The sequence below is a fragment of the Camelina sativa genome, chromosome 13 (genome assembly GCF_030686135.1).
Source record: "Camelina sativa cultivar CO46 ecotype springtype chromosome 13, ASM3068613v1".
NCBI classification, from domain to species: Eukaryota; Viridiplantae; Streptophyta; class Magnoliopsida; order Brassicales; family Brassicaceae; genus Camelina; species Camelina sativa.
In genome coordinates, this window is record NC_141892.1 from 5,999,362 (window position 1) to 6,008,884 (window position 9,523).

At 32.7% G+C, this 9,523-nt stretch overlaps 2 protein-coding genes across 2 annotated transcripts; both read left to right on the plus strand.

The window, feature by feature from the left end:
• The first annotated feature begins 4,079 nt into the window (after positions 1–4,079).
• Positions 4,080–6,770, plus strand: LOC104735530 (putative WRKY transcription factor 72). Its single transcript, XM_010455339.3, has 4 exons — positions 4,080–4,273; positions 4,402–5,004; positions 5,128–5,241; positions 5,695–6,770. Exons 1-4 carry the CDS (start codon positions 4,205–4,207, stop codon positions 6,547–6,549), a joined length of 1,641 nt encoding a protein of 546 aa, XP_010453641.1. The 5' UTR covers positions 4,080–4,204; the 3' UTR covers positions 6,550–6,770.
• Positions 6,771–7,162: 392 nt separating this feature from the next.
• LOC104735531 (uncharacterized) lies at positions 7,163–9,523 on the plus strand. The gene is made up of 6 exons (XM_010455340.2): positions 7,163–7,966; positions 8,051–8,100; positions 8,207–8,330; positions 8,413–8,520; positions 8,660–8,969; positions 9,063–9,523. The coding sequence occupies exons 1-6, from the start codon at positions 7,399–7,401 to the stop codon at positions 9,370–9,372; spliced, it is 1,470 nt and encodes a 489-aa protein (XP_010453642.2). The 5' UTR covers positions 7,163–7,398; the 3' UTR covers positions 9,373–9,523.

Consider the following 9,523-nt stretch of genomic DNA (forward strand, 5'->3'; position numbering starts at 1 on the left):
GTTGATCTTTTTGGTTCATTCATAGATTTTGGTCTGACAAAAAAATAGAAAAAACCATTGTGTCGTCTGTTGCAAACATTTTTAGTTTATTAGAAAAGTTTTTATGATCTTATCAATATGAAAAGTATTATACTCCAAAATACAAATTCCTTTGAAGTTGAATAGTTTTACCATTGAAGAGGATTCGTACTTCAAATATCTAAGTCTTGTATACTTGAAAAATGAAGTAGCTCTTGGTGATGCTCTTGGATGGCTTCGATATAATAAATGCATATGGATTGTAGAAAAAAAATCTTCATTTCGTTATCAATTAGAGGAGATCCCATTGTTAGAGAACTAAATTAGTTTCTGAACGTTGCGTTGGTTTTTTTTTCCCTTTTATCTCTGTTGAGGTTGTATGCTGACTTAGGACAAAGTACTTCTTGGATATATTCCAAGCAATGATATAGCAATTTGAACATTCAACGATATAGCAATCAACCGGATAGTTGGTTTAAAACCTTTTGAATTTAAACCGGCCGATATGCTCAATTTCCACGGAGAAGAGTACTACAAGATGTACATGGACATGTACTATGATTCCTTCAACTTAAAATCAATACTGTATATCTGCTAATTAAAAATTGATTAGTTTTGAATTCAAATATCTTGGATAATGCATAGAGATGGGAGCCTTAACCCCAACAATAAATAATTAAATAACCGTTCATTCAATGACCAATCTTAAACCATTGACCTAAAATTTCAATATAGAGAATCTCCAACTTGTCTTTTAAACTTTATAAATCTTTCTTTCTGTATTTGTTTAATTTCAATGTCTAAATCTAAACCATTGACCTTAGGTCATTATACAATCTATTCGCAAGTTGATTGATGACACAAAAATAACTTGTAAGTTTAGTATAACTGTATTTCCTATTAATGACCAGCAAATGCGATTTCGTCGTCACAATGTACACAATGTAAATATCAAACATTTTATACTAACAATTTTATTTATCACATCTCTCTAAATATACATAAATATAAAAACGAGATTACAGTAACATTAAATTTAACATCAACAGATACAGATTATTGGTTATTTTCATGCCAAAAAACTTCATTAATACCAATTCGAGATTACAGTAACATTAAATATAAAATCATATAATTAATAATTTCATTCAAATTTTCGTCGGAAGTAATATAAACTGAGAAGGTCATTTCCAAAAAAAAATATAAGTGTTTTGGATATATTAACCAGATAAACCCAATTCTATGAAAGTTCAGGTCAATATCGCTGATCTGTCTTTGCAATGCAAGTCTTAGAGACATGTTAGTTGACCCTTTCATTCACTCATTGTCTGAAAAAATCAATTTCTTTCTTGCAAATTTACTACTATATATTAAACAGGGTGACCATATGAACATAACTAATACACTGGAACTGATTAAAGAAATTTATCGCTAATATATAAGAAGAAAAATAATTAATACAGTTGACCAAAGACTTTTTATTGTCTAAATAAGACTAAAAGGTTGATAATCTTCCTTTGTCTTACTATGGATGATTTAAGCATCAATAGTTTTCCACATAAAAATATTAAAATTTTAGCATCACTCTTTAGAATGTAACTGAAGGGGTTAGTCATCACAAAAAAAAAGCAAATACAAAAACAAAAAAAAAAAAACTTTTTCATTAAAAAGATGAAATTTACAGGTAAAGAGAGTAATGGCTTTGCACAAAAAAAAAAAGAGTAATGGCATACATCAACAAATTAACAAAGATTATCATTAAATACTTTAAAATTTCCATGTAATTAGTACAAATAGTTTTACTTAGTTAATGGAATTAATCATGTGGGACGTGCTAATGTAATATCTCATTACTAATTCAATAGTTAGCTGTTCTATTTGATGTCAAAAAAAAAAGAAAAAGATAAAAAAGTTAGCTGTTTTGTTTAATCAATTAAACAAAAGCCACATTGCAACCACGATTGTTTACTTAACCATATAATGAACTGTTCACATTTATAATATTTAACAAGAAAGTCTTTAGTTTATATTTAACAAATTTGCTCAAAAGGGATGATGTATGTAAGTTGAGTTGATCAAAATGTTTACTAAGATTTTTTTGAGATAAAAAATAGAAAAATCTGTGGGAGCTCAGATCCCCAAATGATAAAAAAAATGAAAAGTTGGATCGAGACCCAATTAAGTATTCAAGATTCAACTTGGCTATATGTAAATTTAATCATATTCACGAAATAAATTTATTAAATGCTGTGCAATCATAATCAAAAATCCATTCTTTTTTTCCCTTCTTCTTCTTATAGTTAGGTACGGCGCTACGAACAATTATAATTATAGTATTGATTTGAAAAAAAAAAAAAAAAATTGTCAGGTTTGAAGAATTGGAGACAGGAAAGACAACAATTTGCTAGCTTACATCAATAAGAAAAGAATTAACTACTTAATCTGCTCCCTTCGTAATTTTACAAATATTGTACTTGTTTACGAATAACGCTCATATGTGTATAATTATAAATAATAAAATATGTATTTCCTTATATCTTAAGAGTTGAAACTAAACTATTTCTAAATGCTACTTTCTATAATAAGAGCTAGAATAGAACCAACGAATAATGCATGTTTCTTTTTCAACGCCATGCAGCCTTACGTCATTGACGAAATTTGGCAACTATATACATATCAAGTATCAACTATGTGAAGCATTTGACATTGGCAAGTTAATTGGTTATATAATGAAAATAGATGTAACACGAATATGATAATAACATTGGAAAAAATGACTAATATTTTTATTAGCAAAGTCAATAGTTGACGAAATCATATAATTACCGTGTGTGACTAGCGTATTGACCGGTATACGCACCCTTTGGCCTACCATATGAACAACGTTTACATTACATATATAACATAAATCAAATGCCTAATACGGTTTTCCTTTCACTTGTTGTGTGCATGATTTGACTTTTTATAGATTTGTTTCTTAATGACTTATTGTTGAATTATACTCGAATCTAATTCAAATAAAATATTTTTTTCTGGTAAAGATTACTAATACTAAACAAATATCTAAAGTTAAAAAATATATATATACAGAATAAAATGTTAGAAACCCCAAGTAAAGAAGTAATGAATGTAAATATATATTTTTGACAAAAAAAAAAAAAAAAAAAAGAATGTACATATATATAAGAAAATGGCATTTTTTTGTCACTCACATGGTAGAACACAAAATCCGAAGAATTATGTCGTGATTATGCAATTTCGATTACCAAACAGAAATATTATCGTCTATATATGTACACTTGGATAAACTGAATGGTATGTCTCTGTGATTGTGTAAATTGGTACAGATTTGGAAAACATGTGTTTGATGAGGGAGGCCTAATAAATACACTAAATAAAGAAACAATATAAGATTTAAAGAGTTGACGAATGCTCATGTGGATGTGAGGCCAAGAAATATAAGTCTTCTCCCATGAAGCTTCAAGGACATATCCTTTCACATTATACAATCTCTATTTGACGCCGTACATTTAGGCTCTTTCTTATAGGAATTAACTAGTTTCATTTATTGCATTTGGACATTTTAATAGTGTACTCTAATTTAATAATCAAGATCCATATAGACTCTTCCTACACTTGGTTCAATTAATAAGAAGGAAGTTTATACTCCTTGTTAAAATTCATTAAAGTTTTCATGTAAAAGTTTTTTATTAGGTTTATGTTAAATACCATTGAATTCACTAATATGTATTCAAATTTATTTTTATGCTTTTTAAAAGTCAAAACATACAAAAAGATTCGAAAATTATACTACTAACTAAGATTAAAAAGGTATTTTTTATGTACTAGTTGTAATATTTATTTTAATTGACCCTACTAAAACGGAGAAGTGGTATTATTATCAAAAAAAGTCAGGAAACAATTTATTTATTTTCCCTAGTTAGTTTAGAATATATTAGACAGATATGATTGGAGGAAAAAGTACCAAAATTCAATTAAAATAAAATAAAAAAATTGAACATGTTGAAGTGTTGACGCTTTGGGTCCCCTCGAAGAAAACTACACACAAACACATATGGCTATAAGTAAAGCGTTTGATATTCTGTTTATGGAGAAGAAATAGAGAACAAAGAGAGAAAGATAATTCAAACAACAAGAAGAAGACAAAGATCTTACATTTCTAGCAATGGAGGTTCTCCTGAAGTTACCCGCTTCAGATTCTCCTCTTAAGGATAAGGTTTTTGGATCTGTTAAGGTAAATATACTAACTATATATGTAAATATACAGAAACTATATATGTCAATGAAAGAACTCCTTGGAACAATATTAGATTTATAGTTGAGAAGTTAATCAATTTTTTTATGCAATGATCTTTTTATTAGGGTGTGGGTGATCATCAAGAACTTGAATCTGCCAAGGCCGAGATGAGCGAGGTGAAGGAAGAGAACGAGAAGCTTAAAGGGATGCTCGAACGAATAGAAAGTGATTACAAAACTCTCAAACTCAGATTCTTCGACATAATTCAACAAGAACCTTCAGACAACCCAGCTCAAAACCAAAATCATCCCAAGCCAACAACGACAGATTTGAGTTCTTTTGATCAAGAACGCGAGCTTGTATCACTTTCACTCGGGAGAAGAAGTTCTTCCCCGAGTGATAGCATCCCCAAAAAGGAAGAGAAAGATGCAAAGAGCGCAGAATTCAACGCTGACAAAGAGCTGACCAAGGCCGGTTTGACCTTAGGGATCAATAACATCGACGGCCGTGAATCAAACGTGAGTTTATCTATGGAGAACACTGCCAATTCTAGCCTGGAAAATAGCACAGAAGAAGCTCCTGGAGAAACCTGGCCGCCAAGTAAAGTTACCGGGAAGAGAAGCTCTCCGGCACCAGCCTCCGGTGGCGATGTTGAAGGTGAGACCGGTCAACAAAACCATGTTAAGAGAGCTAGAGTTTGTATTAGAGCAAGATGTGACACACCAACGGTACGTCCTTTTGATTTATATACATTCTAAATTGATCTAGAACGTAACGTACGTTGGTCATTGCAAAACAATTTGATTATGTATCTATGATCAATATTGACATGCTTGTTATATGCTGTATAGATGAATGATGGTTGTCAATGGAGAAAATATGGACAAAAGATTGCAAAAGGAAACCCATGTCCACGAGCATATTATCGCTGCACGGTTGCACCTGGATGTCCCGTCAGAAAACAGGTATATATATCTACCAAATAATCCTGGTTTTTCATTTTTTTAAAGAAATTAGTTTGGTAAAGTATGAACTAGTCAAATTTTAATTGAAAAAAAACTGTGATTGAATTTCATCTTGGTTTGGTTTGGATCTGATAAGAGTTTTTTTTCATTCATAAAAATATTAGACAATATGAAGGAAAAATTAAAGAATTTGTTGGTCTTTTCGAAGAATTGTTTAGTTTAACTTGGTTAGATTAGATAGAGGCATCATGAACCATTTATTATTCAATATCGTTCGCAGACTAGTAGACATCAAAATTGAACAATCCTTACTATATAGTACTATGACAACGACTGTTTTGTTTTCTTGCGTTTGTGTTTTCCTTAAGTTATCGTAGAAATATTTGTAGCGGCCAATGTAACATCCAAACAAAAAAAGATCTAACAGATTCTCTTAAACAATGACTGTTTTAGGTCCAAAGATGTGCAGATGACATGTCCATACTAATCACAACCTATGAAGGAACACACAGCCACCCTCTTCCACTCTCAGCCACCACAATGGCCTCCACCACCTCAGCCGCCGCCTCCATGCTCCTCTCCGGCTCCTCCTCCTCACCAGCCGCCGAAATGATAGGAAACAACCTATACGATAATTCAAGATTCAACAACTGCAGCAACAAATCCTTCTATTCACCCACCCTTCACTCCCCATTACATCCCACTGTCACTCTAGACCTCACCGCCCCACAACACCCATCTTCTTCGTCATTGCCTTCTTTAAATTTCAACAAGTTCTCAAACTCTTTCCAAAGATTCCCATCCACAAGCCTAAATTTCTCGTCTAATGCATCGTCATCATCAACCTCGTCTAATCTTAACCTACCGGCGATTTGGGGTAATGGGTATTCTTCTTATACTCCATATCCTTACAATAACGTCCAATTTGGGCCGTCCAACCTAGGGAAAACAGTCCAAAATAGCCAGTCCTTAACCGAAACCCTAACAAAAGCGCTTACATCCGACCCAAGTTTCCACTCGGTGATCGCAGCAGCGATCTCAACTATGGTGGGATCCAACGGGGAACAACAGATCGCCGGTCCACGGAATTCCATTGGCAATAACATTCAACAAACCACCACGACGAATAATAACAAAGGATGTGGAGGCTATTTTAGCAGCTTATTGATGTCTAACATAATGGCTAGTAATCAAACGGGTGCGTCTTTGGACCAACCATCGTCGCAGCTTCCTCCCTTCTCTATGTTCAAGAATTCTTCTTCGTCGTCTTCTACGACTAGTTTCGTTAACAAGGAAGAGAAAAGCTAGAGGTTCTTCCTTTTCTTCATTTTTGGGGTGATTTTTTATTATAGGTGTTTTAGTATTTGTATCAAAAGATGTTGATTCTTGTTCGTCCGTTTCTCAAAAGTGTTTCTTTTTTTTTTCTTTTTAAGTTAGGAAACTGTGGAACCGAATTCAAATAAACCAAAATTAAATGTACAATTTAAATGTTTTCTTGTGTATTATATAGCAAATATTTATTCTAATTATATTTAGATTGAGATGAAAAAAATAAAGAAATTAAAAAACGAGGGTAAAAGATACAATTGGTCAAGCAAATTACAGTTTGACAAAAAAAAAGAATTTCACAAAAAAACAGTGAATAAATGTAATTACACGCAAGTAAATTAAAGCGAAGAGGTTAATCACAATAAAGAAAGGAAAAATAAAGATCACGCGCCTATAATGTGCGTGAAGTGAATGCAGCCTTAGTGGGCCTAATAAAATGGGCTATAGCGAGAAATCTTTGACATTTAAGGTTAAAGCCCAAGTGATTTATGTGATAAACACCAACACACCATTTTAATGATACGTCTGGGAGAGAGTTCGGTGATCCATGCAGCTTTAGTTGTAAAGAATTTTCTTTTATTTATTTCTTTTTGTTGTACAGATTTTATATGGGTAGTTCTTATTTGTGATAAGGAAAAAAATTATATATAATTGGAAACACAATCCGTTTTTATCTCCCGACTTTTCTGTGAATCACAAATTCGTCACAGTTTCCTATTTTTGTCTTATTTTATCTAAATAACATTCAACCTATAAATACTTACCAAGAAATTCATCTGACTCATTTTACTTTCTAACTCTTTTTTTTTTTGTTCTTTCTTCTTCAATATGGCGAGAGTTTCTATATTGTTATGTTTGGTTCTATTGGTTACATTAGGAGTTGTGATAAGTGTCTCGTTTGCGGACAACATTGAAGTGAAATCCAAAGATCTGGAGAGCAGTAAGAAAGATAAGAATGTTGATCATCATAATAGTCAAGACAAAGAGAAAGGAGGCGAAAAGGTAGATGATGGTGACCACAAGGTCGGTTCTGAAGATGATGAAAACGATAAGAAGGACAAAAAGAAAGGGCATGATGATGTGAGTAAAAAGGGTGATCAACATGAAAAGAAAGACAATGTTGATGAGAAGAAGAGTGCTGGTGGTCATGATAAAGATGAAAAGAATCATAAGGATACAAAGAAGGATGAACACGGTGAAGAAGATGATGATGATGATGATGATGATGACACCGATGATGCTACCGATGATGACGACGATGATGAAGATGAAACGGATGGAGATGATAATGAGAAGGCGAATATCGGGTTATACGAGCTCAAGAAAGGAAATCTAACAGTCAAATTCACAAATTGGGGTGCTTCAATCATGTCTCTCCACTTCCCAGACAAAAATGGTTAGTGTACCAAATCACAATTAGTTGTTAGCCAAAATACAACTCATAAGGATTTTTATTATAATGTTCAATACGAATTTTCAGGGAAAATTGACGATATTGTTCTTGGCTATGATAGCGTCAAAAGCTACAAGGTATGTCGAAATTTGTTTTTACCGTGTATATTTATTTTTTAATGTGTTTAAACTATCATTATTAGCTTACACTAGACTAATAAAGTAATTTGTAATCACTAATTAGACCGATAAAGTCTATTTTGGAGCAACCGTGGGACGAGTAGCAAATAGAATAGGAAATGCCCAATTCAAATTGAACGGTAAAGAGTACAAGACAAGTGCCAACGATGGCAAAAACACACTTCATGGTAAATTAATTATGAGTGCTAAAACATAACTAGATCAATCAGTTATGATTTATATTGATAGGTGACACTTTTGTTGATTTAGGTGGGAAGAAAGGGTTTGGGGATGTTGTGTGGGCAGTATCAAAACACAAGTATGATGGCAAGAGTCCTCACATTGTCTTTACTTACACAAGTCCAGATGGCGATCAAGGTCCAAAACTTTTGATTTACAAACCTCATATTATATATCTTTCAATTCTTTTATTTCACCCCAACTTTTGAAATGTACTATTTAAGGAAGAATTAAATTAACGGTTGCTAGTTTTTTTTTTTTGCTTATATAACAATAGGGTTTCCCGGAGAACTCAATGCCACGGTGACATATAAACTTGTTAAAGACAATGAACTGAGTGTGGTGATGGAGGCAAAGCCTAAAGATAAAGCAACTCCGGTGAACTTAGCTCATCATACTTATTGGAATCTTGGTGGTCATAACGCTGGAGATATTTTGTCTGAAGAAATCCAGATCCTTGGTTCAAGTTATACTCCGGTCGACGGTGAGCTCATTCCCACAGGACAAATCTCTCCGGTGAAAGGAACACCGTATGATTTTCTCCAACTCCGTCCTATAAAAGATAATATGAAGGATCTTAAAACAGGGTGAGTGTTATATATATATATATATATATACTTTGCTAAAATATAATTTTGGTATGATTATTTTAGCTATATGATTCTTTTTAAATCTTGCAGATATGATATAAACTATTGCTTAGATGGCCAAGCGAATAAGATGAGAAAAATAGTGGAACTTGTAGATAGGAAATCAGGGAGAAAAATGGAGTTATCCGGGAACCAACCGGGTTTGCAATTCTATACCGGAGGAATGTTAAAGGATATCAAAGGGAAGAATGGGGCCGTTTACCAAGCTTACGGAGGATTATGTTTGGAAACACAAAGTTATCCAGATGCATTAAATTATCCGAAATTTCCTTCACAGATTGTCGAGCCAGGGAAAAAATACAAACACACAATGCTCTTCAAGTTTTCGATTGTTTCATAGATTGTTTTAGATTTTGGTACATGCATTATTACCTATGGAACCATGTTCCATGTTTAAGGTTCATGAAGAAGAAACTATAATTATATTGGTAAGTTTGTAACAATTGTTACTCTATCAAATTTCATGATGAACCTAACGTGTTTATTTCATC

Coding starts and splice junctions, on each gene's coding strand:
- LOC104735530 (XM_010455339.3), top strand. CDS start 4,205: ATGGAGGTTCTCCTGAAGTTACCCGCTTCAGATTCTCCTCTTAAGGAT. Junction 5,005..5,127: donor CAAGATGTGACACACCAACG/GTACGTCCTTTT, acceptor TATGCTGTATAG/ATGAATGATGGTTGTCAATG. Junction 5,242..5,694: donor GATGTCCCGTCAGAAAACAG/GTATATATATCT, acceptor TGACTGTTTTAG/GTCCAAAGATGTGCAGATGA.
- LOC104735531 (XM_010455340.2), top strand. CDS start 7,399: ATGGCGAGAGTTTCTATATTGTTATGTTTGGTTCTATTGGTTACATTA. Junction 8,101..8,206: donor ATAGCGTCAAAAGCTACAAG/GTATGTCGAAAT, acceptor ATCACTAATTAG/ACCGATAAAGTCTATTTTGG. Junction 8,331..8,412: donor TGGCAAAAACACACTTCATG/GTAAATTAATTA, acceptor TTGTTGATTTAG/GTGGGAAGAAAGGGTTTGGG.